Source organism: Tremella mesenterica (assembly GCF_000271645.1).
Source record: "Tremella mesenterica DSM 1558 unplaced genomic scaffold TREMEscaffold_2, whole genome shotgun sequence".
NCBI classification, from domain to species: domain Eukaryota; kingdom Fungi; phylum Basidiomycota; class Tremellomycetes; order Tremellales; family Tremellaceae; genus Tremella; species Tremella mesenterica.
The window spans coordinates 1009484-1029800 of NW_006711226.1; the positions used below are offsets into that span (position 1 = coordinate 1009484).

At 48.6% G+C, this 20317-nt stretch overlaps 5 protein-coding genes across 5 annotated transcripts; 2 read left to right on the top strand and 3 right to left on the bottom strand.

Annotated features, from left to right (window-relative positions):
- Positions 1-1736: 1736 nt before the first annotated feature.
- Positions 1737-2523, bottom strand: TREMEDRAFT_67637 (uncharacterized protein; the record flags this gene model as incomplete). Its single annotated transcript, XM_007002923.1, has 6 exons — positions 1737-1844; positions 1939-2015; positions 2060-2123; positions 2170-2225; positions 2271-2329; positions 2423-2523. 6 exons carry the CDS (start codon positions 2521-2523, stop codon positions 1737-1739), a joined length of 465 nt encoding a protein of 154 aa, XP_007002985.1.
- A 308-nt stretch (positions 2524-2831) lies between these two features.
- On the top strand, positions 2832-4289 carry TREMEDRAFT_37661 (uncharacterized protein). The gene is made up of 6 exons (XM_007002418.1): positions 2832-2970; positions 3016-3056; positions 3180-3259; positions 3364-3478; positions 3523-3575; positions 3671-4289. The coding sequence occupies exons 1-6, from the start codon at positions 2968-2970 to the stop codon at positions 4069-4071; spliced, it is 693 nt and encodes a 230-aa protein (XP_007002480.1). The 5' UTR covers positions 2832-2967; the 3' UTR covers positions 4072-4289.
- A 6308-nt stretch (positions 4290-10597) lies between these two features.
- TREMEDRAFT_19015 (uncharacterized protein) lies at positions 10598-10960 on the top strand (the record flags this gene model as incomplete). The annotated part of the gene is made up of 1 exon (XM_007002183.1): positions 10598-10960. A coding segment is annotated over one exon (363 nt), but the record flags the coding sequence as incomplete, so codon positions are not given.
- Positions 10961-12849: 1889 nt separating this feature from the next.
- TREMEDRAFT_37662 (uncharacterized protein) lies at positions 12850-16922 on the bottom strand. The gene is made up of 10 exons (XM_007002419.1): positions 16653-16922; positions 15955-16479; positions 15744-15896; positions 15583-15652; positions 15190-15478; positions 14897-15085; positions 14726-14851; positions 13895-14599; positions 13551-13681; positions 12850-13383 (listed from the first exon to the last, which is right to left on the bottom strand). The coding sequence occupies exons 1-10, from the start codon at positions 16825-16827 to the stop codon at positions 12963-12965; spliced, it is 2784 nt and encodes a 927-aa protein (XP_007002481.1). The 5' UTR covers positions 16828-16922; the 3' UTR covers positions 12850-12962.
- Positions 16923-17236: 314 nt separating this feature from the next.
- TREMEDRAFT_13632 (uncharacterized protein) lies at positions 17237-19162 on the bottom strand (the record flags this gene model as incomplete). The annotated part of the gene is made up of 5 exons (XM_007002166.1): positions 17237-17647; positions 17701-18135; positions 18265-18623; positions 18699-18845; positions 18979-19162. Coding segments are annotated over 5 exons (1536 nt in total), but the record flags the coding sequence as incomplete, so codon positions are not given.
- Positions 19163-20317: the final 1155 nt, after the last annotated feature.

The window sequence follows — 20317 nt, forward strand, 5'->3', positions numbered from 1 at the left end:
TTCTGCGCGATGTCGAAACGTTTTAGTCGGGATGGGGATATTGGGAAAATATCGTTGAGAAGAAAGAAGAAAGTGGAGAGGACAAATGAAGAGAAAGCATTTTATAGCTAGACAGGTGAGCGGACCGGTGGAGCAGGAAGGTAGACTACCTGGAGCCGAGTGCCTAGATTGCGGCGACACGTCCGCCATACAGGGACATGGGGGACGAGGTAAGCGTTTGAGCGAAGAGAATCCGGACCTTGAGTGATCTCATTGGCCATTGGCCATTGGACGTCCGAGGGGAACAAAGTCTAAAAGTTTCTAGTGAGGTCGACAATCGTGGATCACGTACCGCCGATCAGACATCCCTGGACGGATAGCCCGGTCCAACCCCTTGAAACGGTTCCCATCGGGGTTATTGAGGTCGCGGAGGATTGCAACGCGCACGGCCATACTCTTGTCAAGTAAGTTAATGATGATCGAAGCTGTCCGATCTTCTCTTTGACGATTGAGTGGGTCTTAACTTACAGTTCTGACTCAGTTTTGGGCCCATTGGGAGTCAAAGGGAGTGTGGAATCTGAGTCGACGAGAATGATCATCTTCTTGTGTGATGAATGGAGTACAATGACCTGTCAAGTTAGTAGAAACGAAGGTGAGGAATGGCAAAGGAAGGAATCTTCCGTGCGTACCTCTCATATCCAGGATCGTGGGAGGAAGAGACATGTGGTCAAGGAGCGCTCTGACCGCAGTACATATGTCCGTGAATTTCGAGAGCCCCAAGCGCGAACGCTAAAGCACATACGGTAGAACAAAGGAGGGGTCCGAGTCGGCAAGGTCGACTAGCGCGTTTCAAATCGTCTTCTGGTGAAAGAACGTCGTAAGTTTGGCTATAGCTATTCCTCCGAATGAAGCGAAGGTCGTATTGAGTGTCACACATGTCAGTAAATTCTGCCAGCCAGAAGGCCGTTCATAGTAGCTTTCCAAATCCATCCTCTGCTGTCAGCTTTACGCGTTTTCCCTAGTCGTCGACTTTCAGCTCGATACTGCGAGTGTTCCGCTCTTGAAGAGAATCTTCCGCCATCGAGTCCGATCCCCCGATCAGCCTGTGACATTCAGACCAAGTGCCGAATCAGTTGATCAGGTACGAGAAGCTTGTCGAGAGAACCCAAAGTACACCTGAGTGATCCGCAGTGGCGTCAAGTAGTTGTAGACCAGGTACACGGATGACGAGACCGTGGAGGTGGAATGGAAGATGGCAATGTGACGATTCCAAGGATGGAAGATCCGAGTTTGTACGGATTGTCGACTACGTTGCTGACTTCGTCATTCATATGGCGTGCTGAGTTACGCGGCGGTCACGGCGGCTTGGTGGGATCGGTAAAATGAAATGGGCGGGTGGGCTAAGAAGCAATCTCTTAATAGCTTCGATGGTTAATGTGGCCACTGCGGGGTCGGCGTCATGAATAGTGTACGTCGATCGTTGAGAGATGAGAGAGGTCCTCATCACATTGGCTCAGCAGAGTGTCTTTCCGTCGGCACTCGACGGATCGACGGCCGACGGCCCTGGGACGTGTTCGTAATTCCCCACTTGTATCGCGTGCCCGAAGTCAGGGGATCTAAGGCAGACGTCAGACCTGTATGCAAGATAGTCTGGGTTTGAGATTCAACAATTTCATGCCCATCGCTCACGATATGATGGCACCTAGGGCCTGCTATGTGATCATGTGAATCAATCAAGTCGGAGATCGGAGATCAGATCAAGCCGTCGCCTCGTCCTGCTTGATCTTTGGTTGTTTGAAAAATTGAAGTCGTCGCTCTTCCCTTTCAGGTCGAGGCATAGACAATCTGTCCGTCCCAGTCAAGGCCTGATTGTCAGCTCTGTTACAGGTGGTATACATATTATGAGCAGCCGTACGAGATCAGAGGGGTAAGGATGGACCATCTCAGCGGCGGACGTACATTTCCTGCAGCTGAAAAGGTGCCGATAGCAGCGCCAAGAGCCGCACAAGATCCCACAGCCATAGGCAATGACCTGGCTATTACAATTAGCTGTGATCGATACAGCTGAGGAATGTCGCACCCCTCACACCAGCAAGGAACCCCGCGGCGCATCCCCCAGCAACTCCATTCAGAGCATCATCGGTCTGTCGTATCAGCCTCCCGACCGTCATATATCACAGGCAGAGTCACCTCTCTGGCATTGGAAACTGCAGCCTGGGTGAAAGAGAAGGTAAATCCCATAGCAGCTGATTCATCAGTTGGGACATCTTGTGAGGAGCAAGCAGACGAACCGAAAAATGCTATAGTGCCACCCGTCCGAGTGAAGATACCCAAAGCGCCTTGGTCATGTCTGCTATCAGCACGGTATCGATTTACGCAACCCACGTCGGATCACAGGCTTCCGCCATGGAGCGAACACGATGGATTGTCAAGATTGACTCACTTTTCCAAAGCATTCTGTACCGCACTGATCAACAAACCCACTCCAGCCGATTGCAAGGTCACTCTTGAAGCAATGTTCAACGTCGCATGCGGATGGAACATGTGGTGTTCGGATGGCGATGGTATGAAAAACGTCGATTGAGTAGGTATAGGAGCAAGCAGTGGGGACCTAGAAGGCCCGGAGGGGTTCATGTTGTTCATTCCTGGCCCAAATACAGTGATCGTGCAGTGACAAGTGGAAAAGGAGCCCAGATGTCGGACGGAGAAAGCGAATGTGGCACACGCGGCTGCTTTGATATCAAAAACTGACGTCAGATTAATCCAGGTGGAGATCCGGCTCGCCCTTCTCCGCCAGTCCTCCCAATGACCACAACGGTACGACTATTGTGTATCCTTCCCACCTCGCTACTTCCTCTTCTGCTTCCACTCTTCATCATTCAACCTTCTCATCATCTATTTGCCGCTTATCGTTCGAACCTCGAAGTCTGCTCAGCTGGAGCAACCCTACTTTCTCCTCACGCGTGACCACCATCCACCGCTGGCACCATGATAAGTCTCCGTGATAGCCCCCGAGGTCTTTACTGACTGCAGTACAGTTCTCCGAAGCGTCGCGTCGATACAGACGTGATGAAACTGTTCGTATATACACTTGCAGTGTAGAGTAGAGCTGACCGACGTTCTTCCGACATCTATCGCCCCGTATCGCCACCCATACCGTACTCTTATCATTTTGCCCGCTTATCGCTTGGCATCAACAGCTTGATGTCGGACTACCAAGTGACGCTGGTCAACAACAAGATGTCCGAGTTCTTCGTCAAGTTCTACGGTCCTCCGGAAAGTAAGTCCATCCACCATTGTGACTGGTACATTGCCATGCGAGCGGGTTTGGTGGCAAAACCTAGGTTGTACGGTGTGGGTGCGTGCTTCTTGCTGACTTTGTAGCCCCATTCGCCAAGGGGGTATGGAAGATCCACGTGGAACTGCCGGAACAATTCCCCTACAAGTCCCCAAGCATAGGTTTCATCAACAAGATCTTCCACCCCAACATCGACGAGCTGTGAGTCAGCCTTTGTCTCCTACCGTCTAACGCTGACATCTCAGGAGCGGGAGCGTGTGCTTGGACGTCATCAATCAGACCTGGTCACCCATGTTTGGTACGTCTTCCCGGCAGCTCTGTTTTACATGGAGCTGGCAAAACGATCACTCATCGTGGCATTGAAACTGGGAGTCGCCAGAACTGACACGTCAGAACTCATCAATATCTTCGAGATCTTCCTTCCCCAGCTACTTCGCTATCCTAATCCTGCCGACCCTCTCAACGGTGAGGCTGCAGCCTTGCTGATGCGAGATCCAGCTGCGTATGCCAAGAAAGTTGAATCCTACGTGGCACGTTTTGCCACTCCCGAAGACGCCGACCAGGCGGGCGACACAGACGAGATGGACGGTGACGACGAGGAGATGAACGGCAAGCTCAAGTCCAAGTCAAAAACGGTCAACGGCCAGAACGGTCACCTTAATGGTACTTCTGCCGACACCAACGGTCACGCGAAAGACCACAACCCAGAGGAGGACGAAGACGAAGATGACAAGATGAGTGACATGGGTGAGCTCAGTGATGGTGATGAGTTCATGGGAGAAATGGATGACTGAGAGTGGAAAATTGGGAGATACAGAGCATAAATCAGCATCGGGAGGCATCTGCCGGTCAAGAACTTGGGGTTTCCACTGTTTCCATCACATCTTTCCAGTCTCCATCAATCTCATGCCTCATGTCTGCCTCATATCTGACTCGGGCCTCACTACTCCTTTCTTCCCTCTGATCCATCATTACCATAGCCGTTGTCTTTGTTGTATGGAAGCATTTACAGATCTCCTCCCTCTCATCGTCACTGACTCGATTGATCGCTACGTTTCATGGTTTGGTCCCTGGTCAGCATCGTGAGTTCTTGTTTCATTGTTTCATGTTTCCGTCACTCCTTTCAGATCCAACCTCGTTCACCGACCCCTGACATCATCCGCTTTCAAAGGTTCTACTATGTCCGTCTTCCTTTGTCATCCGTCCGGGTACAGGCAATTGCTCTGCATGTGGATCCTCGCTGATATTTCGATTGAAAGGCGTGCGCTCATTGGCTTCCTTTGACGGCGGTCCATCAAAGGTCTTCAAGGGGCAATGGGGTCTGCCATTGACTTGATTCAGCTGACATCCCTTCTGACGAGGCCGAACTAGTACAGGTTACTGAACGGCGGTGTCGTCCTTCGATACATGGGCGTCCTTGGAATCTTCCCTTCTTCTACTTCTTACTCTCTCTGAACTCACTCATTTTGTGTCCAACTACTCACATTTCAGATTCTACGACGAAAATAACGCAAGAGACTTGTCGGAGCACGTCGAAACCTACCTCAATCTGCTCCAGGGGATTTATACAAACGCGGCGTGGCGGGCCTTCAAGCTGAGGGAACGAGGAGAGAGACAGTGGTAGTGGACGATGCAATGACCAGCTTCTTCGTGCCCGACACTTCACCCTTGTGGACATATGGCGCCGGGTGGAATCCAGCGTATGCCAGGAGAGCGGACGGCTACGATCAGACATTCCATCAGGCCACAGCTTCCGGATCACAAGTATTCGTCAACCTGACATGTAAGTCTTCCAAACTTTCCACAGTGCTATGTGGAACTACATCTGATCTAGAGCTGTCTAAGGTGACAGCATCAGGGCAAGACAAGTCGTGAGAAGGGTGTATTTGCTTCGGATTCGCTGACGAAGCAGCCACTACCTTCCAAATATCATCTTCCACCACATCATCATGCTCCTTCGACTATTCTATCAACGGCTCTTCATTCCAATCTTCCTGCCCAGGAGGCTCAACCCAAGGACTCATCGATAATTTACCTTTAGGAGAACATCAGCTCAGCCTACGACTGGCGGCGAGTGGAGGAGTAGAGCTATACGGTATCGCAGGACAGGTTCCTTTGCCCAAAGGCAGGTGAGTTTAGTGAAGTGTCCATATCCGGATCGGCCAGTCGGCGACGGGATGAATAATACGATAATTGGCAAGCGGTGTGTCTCCCCCGGAGGGGGGAGAGCTGATCAGGGAGGGGGTGCAAAGCAGATGACTGATTGCCAGTTATTCGAACTCCACCATCGATAATACCGACTCTTCTTTCTCATGGTCAGCGGGATGGACACAACTTATCTCGGGGGGAACTACAGGCCAAGTGTCAAACACCTCCGTCTCTGGGCAATTCGATCGTGGGACACTATATAATGGTTCGGCAGCCGTGACCACGGCGTCGACCGCCAGCATGGAGTTCAGCTTCTCGGCTACGGGTATATACCTATATGGGGTTTCCTCGCCCAACGGCGGTCAGGCTGAGGTATATCTCGACGGACAATTATCGAACACTTTGGATTTGCGGGTCAGTCTTTCTGGTCGTATTGTAGGCCTGAGCTGATGATACAGAGTCCTTGGATGGGAAGTTCCTCTTTGCTCTACACTAAGATGGGTCTGAATGCTTCTGTGCCTCACAAATTGTCTCTGGTCAATAACACTCCTGGGAAGGAGCTGGTAGTGGATTATGCTATTTTGACTGGACCTACTTCTTCTACTTCTTCTGGGTGAGTGACTGATTGGTCACTTCTTTGTCTTTATGCCACTACATGTAGTTCTCTTCTTCATGGGTATGACATAACGGGGGACCCTAACCTGAAGTCTTCGCTGGTCACATGAATGGCGGAGGGCAGAGCTGACGTTCAGATCTCACCCCGCTATCATAGCCTCCGCCGTCTCTTCAGCTGTGGCTGTCCTTCTCATAGTTGCCGTTCTTCTATACCTCTATATCACTCGCAAACGTCTTCCGAGGTCATCTACGGAGACCGTCAGCTATGTCTTTGCCCACGGTCTCAGTTCCGGTCAATCGAAATCATTTGTCAAACGTTCCCCATCCACACCTTCATCCTCCAGCGGTTCGACATCGGCCTACGGTCCTCAACCAACCGAACATTCTCCACCACCCTCGTATCCAGACTACATACCTTATGCCCCTCCTCATTCTTCGCCACGTGGTAATGTGTCTCGATGGAGTGCAGCGACCACCGTCACCTTACCCGCCATCGTTGGTGCCAATCCAACTGCTGCTGGATGGTTAGCACGAAACCCGGCAACCGTTGCCGGAGTCAACCCATCCTCTCCCACGTCATCTAGTAGGAACAGTCGGCTTCTCCGTCCTCCTCCACTTGCTCGACGACATAGTAAAGAACGATACGATGACATCGCACTCGACCAATTTACCCCAAGAACTGACATTTCAGCGTCGAGTGTACATACACCGACCACACCTCAATCCCTGATACACGGCGTCACCGTACGAGCTGGTAAAGCTACCCGATCCGTTGCTAGGTTGTTCCCTATGAGAGGGGACAGTGATCCATCTTCGACATATACTCAACCACCCTCTTCTTACACATACGAATCCGATCCTTACCTTCCAACCGTGACGACTGCAGGAAGTCTGAATCCAAATGCTCACTTGGCCATGATGGGTCGTCAAACTCCGAACGATGGTTCTCGTTCAATCACTCCTTACACACCTATTTCTTCCGAACGTCACACTTTGAGAAGAGGAGTCAGTATCAAATCCGTCAAGACGATGAGAAGTTTCTTCTCTAGTTTGTTACATGGAGCAGGAGCAAGCCCTATGCCCGATACACCTGCATTACCACAAGCTGCCGCTCGACCAGATAGCGGAATCTTCCCTTTGTCAAGAAACAATTCTACCGCTACGGGACGAGGACGAGCTTCTTCGGCTGGCGGAGGAGGTGAAGGTGGACAGAGAGGTGGAAGGAGAAGTGGTGGAATGGGAGGTTATGGGAGAGGTAGACCTATGGGATTAAATCTTGAAGAACCACCTAGAAAGGATTTGATTATAGAGTTATCACCGGAAAGCCCAATTACGACATTCAGCAGGCCTGATAGTCAGTGGTACCCGGGTGTATAGATGCATGAATGACATTGTTAATCCATCGACCTGTTCGCGATGCCAAGTGTGTCATGATTGGGATAAACCCCGTTTATGTATGGAAAAAGGAGGGTCACATGTCTTGTAAATGTCTCAGGTTCGTCATGCGTCAATGTATCAAACCGCATGAGATCCGAGATCCGAAACTTGGAATCCTCCGCGGTCCGTTATGTACTCGACGCGCCACGATTGGGTAGGGATGACGAATGAGGGTATCGCCAAGGTGGTTTGTTGTTGTAGAAGTGGTAGTGGTAATGCCACAGCAGCACCGAGGAGTCCACGCTAGAGTAGGTATAAGAAATGCAAGGCCCGACTAAGGGTAAAAGTGTAGGGAATCGACAGGAACCCGTTTTGACCATTTGTGAAAAGGCTCGGAGACCGGAGGTTACAGCGGGGAAAAAAACACCAAGTCCCCGAACCGAGCGACATGCGATATATGCTGTGACGAGTTTCCTCCACTCAACTACCACTCACTCGTCTCTTACCCCATTTTAACCCCAGACAACTCCACTGTATCATTCATGATTCAAAAACGGCTTTGTAACCCTACCAGTGTATTCATTCGATTCGTTATATTTGTACGTCTCTTTAGTTGTTTTAGTGTACAAATCTTTCAATCTTAACGTCAACCGAGTAGTGTTTATCGCGTCTACCCTTTCACCGACTGGGCCACACTCAGTACACATATTACAAGAGGTTTAATATCGAAAGATATTACTAACATTTGTAAACAACTATAACTTGTGAGTTTCTACGTATACCTTCTTTTGGCTTCATAATCCATTGGTCAATGGTCCCATGGTCCTTTGGATCGATCGCATCTTTTTCTTTGTTTCGTATGTTGATCGCCTTTTTTTAGGTCCGAGCATCCGAGTGTTTCACAAGGAATCAAGAACAATCCCAATCCAATCCCAATCCCATCGGTACCGGATCATCTCAACCGCTCCCTTCTACCTTTCTTCCTTTTACTATTTGTATCAAGTTAAAAGAACTGTCTTTGGGATTTCGACATTGCGAACTGCTGGTCAGTTAACGATTCTATCATATTCAAGGATCAAGCGAGTGGGGAGATAATCAAAGACAGTTTTGCGTGTTTCTTGTATTTTTTCTCGGTTTGTCACATAACATCAACACGTCGTGTATCATTTCACCCAACCCTCAAGAACCAAAATATTGGACGATAGGATTTTCAGGAGAATCAAGGAAGATAGGAAGCACGGATACAAGGGATTGGGATACGGAGAATACAAGTGGTTAGACGAAGGCTGGAAGGGGCGCATCACGCCTCTATAACATCATCCAACGCGTATCAATCCCGAGTAACTAGTAGAGCATCTGCTCGTATCGATTCGTATCCCCACCACGCAACTACTGTATCACGTAGATATAGAGATACTTGGCAAGAAGCAAGTCACGCCATCAAAACATACCCGAGAGAGATCTGGATACGGAAACCCCCACTGCCGAGCTCGCTTCCACTTCATCATACCGTACCGACTGATCGACCGAGGACCGGGGAAACCCTGGTCCACATACAACGATCAAAAGTAAGTCTTTTGTATAATCTTCGTCACTCTCATCTATCATCATGACATGTACACATTCCCATCCTCATCGACCAAAACCAATTAACTGATCCGAATGACGCCTTTTGAGTAGATCTATCCCCTCTTCTTTGAGCAGCCACCGGTATGAAGGGTCATAGCCGGAACGAAGAAAGCCTTTAGCTGATCTTCGTCTAGTCCTTTGTTCCTCTCACAAGTGGTCGACAATCCCCTTTACCTTTCTTCATCCCCCAACGGGGGGATTATTGCATCATCACACCTCATCTCTCTCTTTCCTCTATAGACGACTCACATTCATCCTTCTCAGTCTCATCAACGACGTCTCGGTTAACGACATTCGACGTCCCATCAAAGAGGCGGTGTCAAGGGGTAATAAGGTTGTTCCGTACGTACACTTGTCAATCATCAATGCGTCTCTCGCACTGACTCTATCCAGCTTTTACCTATCTTCCCTATCCTCCATCACGAGGATCCGTGTAGGAGTGCACTGTTCTCCGACTTTGTAACAAGTAGATCTTGGATCAACTCTGCCAGGAATTTTTTCTCTCGTTTTCCTCTGAGAGTCCATATACCCATAAAGTCGAATAGGACAATCATACACGATCATCGTTCTATTCCCCATTCCTACCCCCTTGTCCTCACCATGAGCGTCGTCGCTCAACAACCTTCCCTGATTCATCAACCATATTCTGATACTGATCTGTTCCACCCACCTGCACACCGTTCCAATCAAACCGAATTGCCAAGACCTATAGAGTTCCCTGTCGGTCCGTCTCATCTTCAATTTCCTCCCTTTCAGCACCGCCACTCCTCACCAATGTCCCTCATGACACAGAGCTTCTCAGCTCTTGGTCCTCCTCCAGACCCTACAACTCTTCAACCTAACATCATTTCTATAACTCCTCCCCCAGCTCCTAAACCTTCAGTGGCACCCTTACCTCCGGTCACACCTGACAGCACAGTACTCCCTCCGACCCCAGACCCTTCTCCCTCTAGCAGCAAGATTCACTATGCCCCAATCATGGTCGCTCTCGCTCCTCCGGCAGAGGACATTCCTGCGGTCAGTGGATTGCAGGTCGAAGAGGTCCGAGTGTCGCCGAGATGGGATGATGATCCAAAGTTGGAGGGAATACCGAGACGGTCTCCAGTCGTTTCAGTGGAAGATTTGTTGGAAGATATAAAACATTCTGAACAGTTGGGAGAGACTCCAGCGGGTCGAGCGCGATCACATTCGTTAGGTCAACCAACCGTTGGTTTCAACCCTGTCCCGAAACCTATCAACCCGCCCGAATCCAAGACAAATGTCATGGGACCCCCTTCACAACGGATTAAGCGTAGTCAAACTGCCGTCGTATTGCCCAAATCGATCCGAATGCAAGAGAGCAAGAGTGCTGATTCTCGAATCCGAGTCAGACCGAATCCCAGTATCTCAGTCCGTCGAAGTGTCCATTCACATCATCCTACTAGCCCCTCTCCGGGTCTTCAGCGTACTCATACTACCGAATTACCCACTCCCCCTCGCTCAGGCCCACTTCCAGCTTCAGCCCCCGTTTTGCCTCCTCCAGATCTCGGAGGACCCGATGGACTAGAGGCCAAGGTGGTTTTGCTCGGCTCGCAAGGTGTGGGGAAAACATCTCTCATATTACGATACACTACCCGCAAATTCACTCCTACTGTTTCCACCATTGGATCATCTTTTCATACTCGTAAACTCATGCAACATGGTACCCAAATCCGTCTACAGATCTGGGATACGGCAGGACAGGAAAGGTTTCGTAGTATGGCCCCGATGTACTACAGAGGTTCTCACGTCTGTATTCTGGTATATGATATTTCAGATCGACAGAGTTTCGAAGACGTTTACAGTTGGCTGGAAGAGCTCGGCAGGACGGTTTCGAAAGAGACATTAATTTTTGTGGTTGGTATGAAGACGGATTTAGAGCCGAAAAGGATGATCAGGTCAGTGTATCTCACTCTGTGGATATATGGGAAATCAAGCTGACTGAGATAGTCTTGGTGAAGCTAGAGAGACCATTCGAAGATGGCTCAAACCTGTCTCAACAAATCCTCTCCCTCAAATTCAATCTCCTCCCTCTCGAGGTCTCTTTCGTCGCGATACCAACCTTTCTCGAGCCGAGTCTAGCATGTCTAGTCCAGCACCCACTCGATCCCACTCTCATAGTGCGTTAACCAGTCTGGTCAATGCCGACCCCCTTCCAGCTCGTATCCCAGCACTACGGATAGAACTTCCTTCCCCTATACCTTCTTCTGAAACCCCTACCCCAGCTACGGCACCTTCCTCCGCTAAACCTTCCAAACCTTCGAACCGGAGACATAAACCATCAATATCTGTCTCCCGTCCTTCAGTCAAAATCACCTCTCCCGTTTCACCCACACAAGTGACATTCCCAGATTTACAATCTCCTTCCAAAGCGACTTATGCAACTTATTCCGAACTAGCACGTGCCGCTCTCACTCCTGTCAATCGACATTCTTCCCGTTTCTCATTTTCTGGACTTCTAGGGTTTTCTTCAACCCAGATCAGTGAAGCAACCACCTCTTTGGCTAGATTGGCAGAAGAACATCCCCCAACTCGACGTCCTTCTCCTGATCCGAACTCTACATCTAATCCACTGTCCTCGTCCTCCGCATCTATCTCAGGTCAGACATACCAACCTTTCCGTGTACCTACCACCCCACCGAGAATACGAACAGAAAGCAGTCCGTTGCTTGGGACAAAGAAGACAGATGTAAGACGTAAATCGGAAGATTGGTCAACTGGTAGACCTTGGCGAGCAGGACAGGGTCCACCATCAGAAGAGGTCTTGGGGGAGTTCGGGGAAGCGGTGAGAAAACGAGCAAGTGGAGAGATGTTAAGTCCTCCTTCTGGTTCATCGTATGTTCACGGTAGGAGACCAAGGGGAGGGAGTGTAGGGACGGATAGTAGGTTGAATAGGGATGGAACGCCTAGATCAAGTGTGAGCGATGATGAACCTCAATGGGGTACTTTGGTGGAACATATCTATCTAGGTGAATGTAGTGCTTTGACCGGTGATGGTGAGTGTTCTTGCTCATATCCTCGTCCTATATCCTGCCTTACACCTTATCCTTAATCACGCTTGATTGTATCTCACAGCACACTTTTCCCTCGTCATATCCACCCGGTGCCGTTAACAAGCGGATTGATGCAGTGTGGATGTCTGGATGTTGAGAGCAAAGAGAACATCAGCTGATAATCAGGCGTCGAAGCACTCTTCAAAACCATCTCAGCTTTATTAGTCGATAAGAAAGATACTATCGAACGTGAACGAACTCTTCGTCATAAAAACAGTATCATGCTTAAAGCTCCTGAAGACGAATCATCCGGTATTCAAACCAATCGAACATGTTGCGTTTAAACCCCCTTTTGACTTCCGATCTTTCGACTTTTGTTTGGTAATATTGTATTTATATCCCCTCCCTTGCCCTTTTTCTCAGTTCGGTTATGGCGTTAACGGCCCTTTCACGATATTACGATACCACGATTTCCCAAATTCATTACGTTTCTCAACGATATCACGACGATTTGTCTTTCATGTTTGTTTTCCTCTCTCTTTTACATTTCCTACATTGACTAGGTCTTTGATGATATTACAATACCATTAGTTATATTATTACCATTGTTATGGGAGGTGTGGTGAGGGATTTGCCTCTTGTCAATTAAGTGTCAGTTTGTGATGTTTGGTAGCATCGGTTCTTTGGTTTCTCAAGTGTTTTTACAGGCAGAGCCGTATGCATCTTGGTTTTCTTCCGTTCTTTATCTAACTTTGATCACATGATGCGTAGAAAGTTTTTTCCTCGGCTGATCATTAACATATCTGCATGTTTTCCATGATGTCTATCTACATGTCTTCCTTGACGTCTATCCACATGAGTATAGTCAATCCTTTCTGTCGGTTGGACGAGGTTGTCGTCACCCTTCAAACGGCAAGACTACTAGCGACTAAACCAGTACGTCCACCCATTACCTCTACTAAATGTTTTATATCCCCCCACCAAACATCCGTCCCTCTTCTAAGTTTCATATCCGTATGACCCAACACCACGTCCATATTAGCATAAACAATCTTACTCGATCGAATAGCAATCATCACAGCTGTATCTTTTCCTAATCTACGATGTCCTCTAGTGGATTGAGATTGAGGTACACCATGTTGTTCTAAAAATTGCATACATCTCAAACTGAGACGTGCAGCACGAGTACGATCGAGAGGTGAAGGAACTCCACCTTGTAATGTATGACCTAGCGAAGCTGAACGTGCGTCGAATAAATCTGATCCTTCTTCTCGTAGGATTTTGGTCATGACTTCTGTTGTATAGACTGTTGAAGCTTTTTCCGATCTGTCAAGTTAACATGAACATTCACCAGACCTCCTCGTTTTTAGATCATTCACTATGAACCATCCGGCCCAAGTGACCACAAATGCTATGTGCACGGTATCATGATATGGATTGGAATGCAGAGAAGGGAGAAAAGATGAAGGAAATGATACGAAGGATTGACTAACCTGATCACCAGACGTCCTTCGCTCTTCCCCTTGACATCAAGTTTGTAACGACGACTGAGGAAATTGACATCTTGTTGTAATAACTGAAGGTTGATACCTTCTTCAGGAGTGTAGACTAATACAGCTCCGACCTGGAAAGATCAGATTTCCTCCAAAATTCCTGTATGACCACTTCCCGGCGCAAGACAAGAAAGTCTCACGAAATACAACAACAATTTCTGAAGATTTCATCCCTGGGGAGTTGGAGGATAACCTGAGCATCGCACATAGGAAGAGGGAGAGAGAGAGAGAGAAGAAACACAGAAAGAAGCCGTGACAGGTGTTGAAGGCGAGGAATGACCCACCGCCAAAGCACCCATAGTAGCGATATAACCACTCATCCCACCTTGAGTCTCCACAACAAACACCCTATTCCTACTCGCCGAAGCGCTCTGTTTGATGGCATCACAAGCGTCCACCAAAGCGTTCAGACTCGTATCACTTCCCAAAGAAAAATCTGTCAATGGTACGTTATTGCTCAAAGTAGCCGGCAGATGAATCATGGGAATGTGGAAACTTGGATAATTGGCGCGGTTTTGTTCCAATAGCAGGAGTGAATTGAAAGCTTCAAATCCACCAATCAACAATAAACCATCCAGTCCATGTCGTTGAAAGGCTGATGCCACTTCACCCATATCCACACTAGGTAATGTCCTATTGGTACCTAATTCCGAACCACCACGAGTGGTCCAAGAATCCACTCGAAGCCACGATAATTCTGCAACGTTGTCATCGAGCAAACCTTCGAATCCGTTGTATATGGCTAGAGCTGTATGACCACGGTTATGACAGAAACGAACGGCTTGACGAGTGGCGGCGTTCATACCGCCAGCAGGAGCACCGACGTGGATGATACCGATACGTAGACGTTTGCTTTCTGGCACTTGAGAGCTAGCGGCTAAGGAGGAGGAGATTTTGAAAGCTTGGAGCATTTCGCGGAACTCGGAATCACGGAATGACATGGCTTTGTCGAAATCTCTACTGTCGATTGCCGCTGCCACTGCTTGAGTCTGCGTGTGAGGTCTGTCCACTTCCAATGTGGATGAGTGCCATGATATTGGAAACTACACTTTTGGTAGCTTCGGCGCGCTGAGAGCGACCAACGAGAATGGTAAGGAGGACAACAGTATGCTCACCTGGGCAACAGCCTCAAGTAAAGGCACCTGTGTGATCTTATTCTCCCGAATGCCAATCATGTATGATGGGGTTTCCGGTGTAGCGTCCAATAAAGCCTGAACAGCGTTAACACCTTGAAGAGTAGGCTGATCATCAGCAGCTGTTACCGAAAATCTACAGTCCCAACTGACCAAGATACGGTCAAAAGCACAAGGCTTCCCACCTCGTTGAGTGTGACCCAGAGTCGTCACCCTAGTATCCAGGCCCAGTCGATCAACCAGGATCTGCTTGACATACTCCGGTTTGATGTGTTGAAGTTTGCGATCAAGGGCGCCTTCGGCGACAATGACGATTGACTTGCGTTTACCGACTGCTCGGTGCTAAGAGTCAGCTCGACTGATCATTGACGGAGAACTGAGGTTAATCCAGGGGTACGATTAGTATCAAGGAAATAGTTGATTGACGCGGATGAAAGAATACCCACAGACTTGAGTAGATCGCACATCTCATCTTCCCAATCCGCCGACTCTGGTGGGCATTCAGGGATGAAGACAAAATCCGCGCCTGTCGCTATACCCGCAAGAAGGGCTAGCCAACCGCAATGCCGACCCATGACTTCAATGACGAAAGCTCTCGAGTGTGACGATGCAGTGGATGAGATAGAATCGATAGACTCGCAAATCCGATGCAAGGCGGTGAGTGCGCCAATGGTCAAGTCGGTCATTGACATGTCGTTGCGGAAAGTCAGCGACCAGTCTTGGCATGATTCACAACTTGCGCAGAAGTGACTAGGACCAACGAGCGAAAACCGTGCGACAGACTAGACTTCTTCAGGGGACCAAGACCGAGGGATATTGACAACAAAGAGTAGACTTACTCGATGGACCCAACCAAACCGACAATATTCAGATGCTGATGAGCGTCTCGTTGTTCACTGGTAATCTTTCCTGATCGTCAGATCGTCTCTTTTTTCAAATATCCTCAATCGACTTTTGACCCATGAGTGCACACCAAAAGACATGAGAACGAAAATCTCACCATCCTTATGCAACTCTTCTATCAGACCAGGCCATTCCGCACGAAGTTTATCAGCCCCCGTCAAACTTCCATCCCCACCACAAACAGCCAAACAATCTATACCAAACTTGATCAAATTATGTGCTGCCTGTAACCTCCCTTCTCTCTGTCTAACTATTCACATCAGCCCATTCTCCCCAATTTATTTATTAGTGTAGATTATTGAACTCACAAGAAGGACATCTTGAAGACCCGATCAAAGTTCCTCCTTCACCTAACCAACCTCTCACATCATCCCAACCCACTCTAACAATATACTTCCCTCTTAAACTTTTAGCCTTTTTGTCAATACTTTCGATAGAAGCATTAGGATTCCCATGTCCTGCCATATCATCTAAATCTCCTTCACCAGCACCATCTTTTAATAATTCACCATACCCGAAACTCAACGGTGCGTCTGATAGAGGTGCGATCCAAGTAGGATCTGTATAGTTGACTACATGACTATGCTCCCCGTGAGCTTGAGGGTGTAAAGCGAGTTGTTGACTTGGGGGTAGAGAAGCAAAGGAGACTGCTCTTGTTGGTAAATGGGGATGAGAGTCTGAAGGTGAGAGGGAAGGAGTTGTGACTGTAGATGATTCTCGAGTTTGGAATGGAGTGGGATCATCTGTGTTTCCTCGGACTAAACCTTCCCATCCTTCTCGGATGATGAATGTTTGACAACCTCTAGATATACCTTGACGTACTACTGCGCGGACTGAGGGTCAGATACTCAATCCCTTTTCTTGCATGTATGACCTTTCATCACGAAGTCAGACATACATATCTATGAGGGGGAGGTCAGACCAATCGTTACTATTGAACAATGGAATGTCACAATTGAACAAAGAAAGTCGGAGTGGAGGGGGGAGGTCAAGTCAACAAACTCACCAGCGGCGTTCATACCAGCACTATCACCCCCACTGGTCAACACAGCAATCTTCTTCTGTGATTTATGTACCGGCTTTGGTCCGTTGACATTGACTCGAGGTCTGGCAGTTTGAGGTTCTGTGACGCCCTCCATGTCCTTTGTCCCGCCGTCTGGCAGGTTGAGTAAGTTGGACATGGATGTACAGTGCCTCTCGTTTGACTTTGGTACTATCGAGCAAGAGAGATGGTCAAGATGGGTAGGATGGTTTTGGTTTGGCAGTGAAAAGAACGTTAGAGGTCTGAAGTGAAAGGAGAGTGAGTGAGTGTGAGAGAGGAAAAAGGAGCAATGGCGAAGTTTCGATTTTGTCTCGCTTCTTAGCCGACGCCTAACTAGGCATGTATGTATGTACAAATGCTCGTACTCTACTCATACACTTGAGCAACTACTACCGGAAAACATGCAACAGAGCAAAGGGTGTCACTGTGACATTACAAAATGTACAAATACAACACTACAAACCCTCTTCGACATCACCCTCTTCATCCATGTCATCATCCTGTCCACCTCCATTGATATCCTTCTCCCTATCCACCCCCCCTTGTCCCTCCCCCTCCCCGATCCCCTCGTAGATACTTTGCTCTGGCATACCTACCACTTCACCCCTCGGAAGCTCTCGCATACACTTTCCGACCGTCTCCGTCCATTGTTTCCGGACCGCTAGCAAACGCTTGAGCGTCTCGGGAACGGGCGGACGGGTGGAAGTCTCAGCTTTGGAATTGTTCGTCTTTCGAGGTGCTATTCCGTACTTCTTGACACGCTTAGTCCATCCTGCTTCGATGGCCTTTTCGATACCTTCCAAAGCTGAAGAATATTCAGCATATGCTAATCGATGCTTGGCGATGTCGGACAGACGAGATTTGCGAGCTTCGTTCAAAGCAGATTGCTTGACCAGCAGTCGCTGACACGTGCGGAGGGAGGATGTGATCTCATCGTCGTCCCTTTTGGAAGGATCGAACTGAATGTTAGAACGATATTTCACCACAATGAATCGATATTGATTTCACTCACATCTTCGTGCTCCCCTAACAAATTGAGCATCTTCAATTCCTTCTTCACTCTCTCTTCCATATCCACCACATCGATTTTTATGACGTCCCTCACTTCCTCTTCCATAACATCTCCTAAACGTAATGCCTCTCGCCTTGCATTTTCGGCCGCAGAGTTAGTCTCGGCCACTTTTTTATCCTTTATGAAAGCAGCGACGATCCTTTCGGTCAAACCTCCCAGTCCCCTTTGTTCATCCACCAAAGTCTCATCTTTCATCTCCGCTGAAGGGACAAAGTGTGGCACTGCAAGTCCTCCAGGTCCACGGTCATGAGAGTGTCGCATGGAGGGGACAAAGATACGAGGAGTGGTACCGGGAGGAAGACCGTCTTCTTCGTCCCATACTTCGGTATAGTGACGACCCCGAGGAGGGACTTCGTATGACTCGGGAGCATCGGCCTGGTTGTCAGTGTGCCCTTCGTAGCTCTACGCAGAACACCCATGGGCTGAGGAAAGCCGGCATCACGGTGAGACTTCAGATTCCAGGGAGCAGAAGACCTCGAGTAGTGATATAGAAGCGAGACATACCTTGAAGTTCAGCAGGGCCAAATCGTCTTCCCTGATTTCCCGAAGGTACGGTTCCACCCCACTCCAAAATGTCGGAAAGGCCACTTGACTAGGAGCTTTGACATTGCTGAAATCCTCATTCACCTCATTTTGTCTCTTAGGACCCGGTTTGGGAGGTTTCTTCACACCTGGACGGTTTGGTACCAAAGGTCTCTGAGGTTGGACAGGAAGGGAAAAATCAAGGGACGCCCCAACGGTCACCGAAACTGCGGCTGTTGAATTTGAAGGCGTGGGAGAAGGATCTGGGCGGGGTTTCTGAGAGGAAAGTTTTAGTTTGAGACCGGAAGTGGTGGACTGGTAAGGTGGAGAAGATAACCTGTCTTTCACTGTTTGTGAGTTCAGGCATGATGTTGTACTGGAGGGAATTTCTACAGTGTATCATGAAAGAAAAGTACTGTCGATATGATTGATGAAAGACTCACTCTCATCATCCGAATCTGCTACACGCTTTTTCTTCTTCTTCTGACCTCCGTAAGTGACAGTCCGAGGGGTTTGATGTAGTTGTGCCAACGCGTCGGACAGGTCAGAAGGAGCAGGGGATACTGCAAATCAGTTTCAGTGTACCCAGTCTGTTTGAACTACTGAACCATTCACGCTCCACACAGCGGTCAAAGTTTGGTCGTAGATACGGAGGAAGAGAGAAGGTACATAGATTCGAGAAAATCGACAACTCACAAGAATCTCTCTCCCGCTTGACTTTAACCCCAGGACTACCTTTGGATCCCCCACCAAGATTCATACTTCCCCTATGTTGAACAGCTTCCAGACCCACCCCTAGCTTCCTATTACTCTCCAAAGCAGCTCTCTCGCGCTCTTCATCCTTCTTCTCCGCATCGCGTTTACGTCGGTTTGGATCGTCCAGAAGGGGTACGTCGGCGGAGGCGAGGAGGGCAGCACGGAGAGCTTCTAATTCTTCTAAAGGGGGTAAAGATGGATAGCTAGTAGAGGATATGAGCTGGAGTATGGATTGAGCGTAGCTTCTAGTTGGCATCATGGGGAGTAAATGTGTCGCAGTGTGGAGAAAGAAACAGAAACAAAGAGAGACGAAGAAGGCGGAGAGAGAGAGAGAGTTGAGACTGACCCAAGTGCCCGAAGGGGGGCGATTGCTTCCCACGTGGCAAATTTGAATGATCCCCCTTCCCATCCCCATCGGTGCGTGCGGTGCTGTTGCACGTTGCTTATGTTGCATGTTGCATGTTGCATGTTGCAACTGTTCCATGAAACCGTTTCAGGACGAATGAGCACGTAAGACGTCAACGACATGCTCCCTACCACTACGAGGAACAAGTTCACGGATACTCAACCTCTGAAGACTTTGGCAAAAGCAGCTGGTTCGTGTTCAGTCGAAGTGAGTCAAAAAGTGACTTCCATATCCTTCCTCATCTCTTCGGCCTTCAGTTTACTCCATTGACCTCTTCTCTTACTCTTCACTCACAGCTTTGGCGTGCTATGTCTCATATGAAAAGATAATGAAAACCTATACTCTGTGTACTAAAGTCAATCAAGTATCCAACGGGGTGTTTCGATATAGGACAATGCTAATGACAGTCTGGAGCTTATGCGAAATGCGTAGGGTCGCGATATTTAGAAGTCTCTAAGGGAATGTGCGAAGTTGAATTTGTGGCTTTCAAGCAATGTGTTCAGGTGAGTCCATCGATCACTCATCATTCATTCGTGTCGCTTGATCCTGCCAACCTCTCTGAGTCATATAGATATCGGTAATGGGTTCAAGACTGAGATTACAGAAAGTCATGGGTCGGAAATGGTGAAGCTTCCGCTCCTTGCATAACGTTACCGAGTTTCTCCAGAAATATCATTCCTGGCAATGAGTTTTACACCTCAGTCGTCATCTTACGGCTCACGATGAAACGAGCTCTCGACCAACGCCGAAGCACACCCAGGACATGCATCCCCCGGTATGGCATGACATCAGTGGGATCGTGAAAGACCCAGCAAGGGAGGTTTACACGAGATGTACTCTGTTGCTAATTTCACAAGTCATAGACATGCTTGG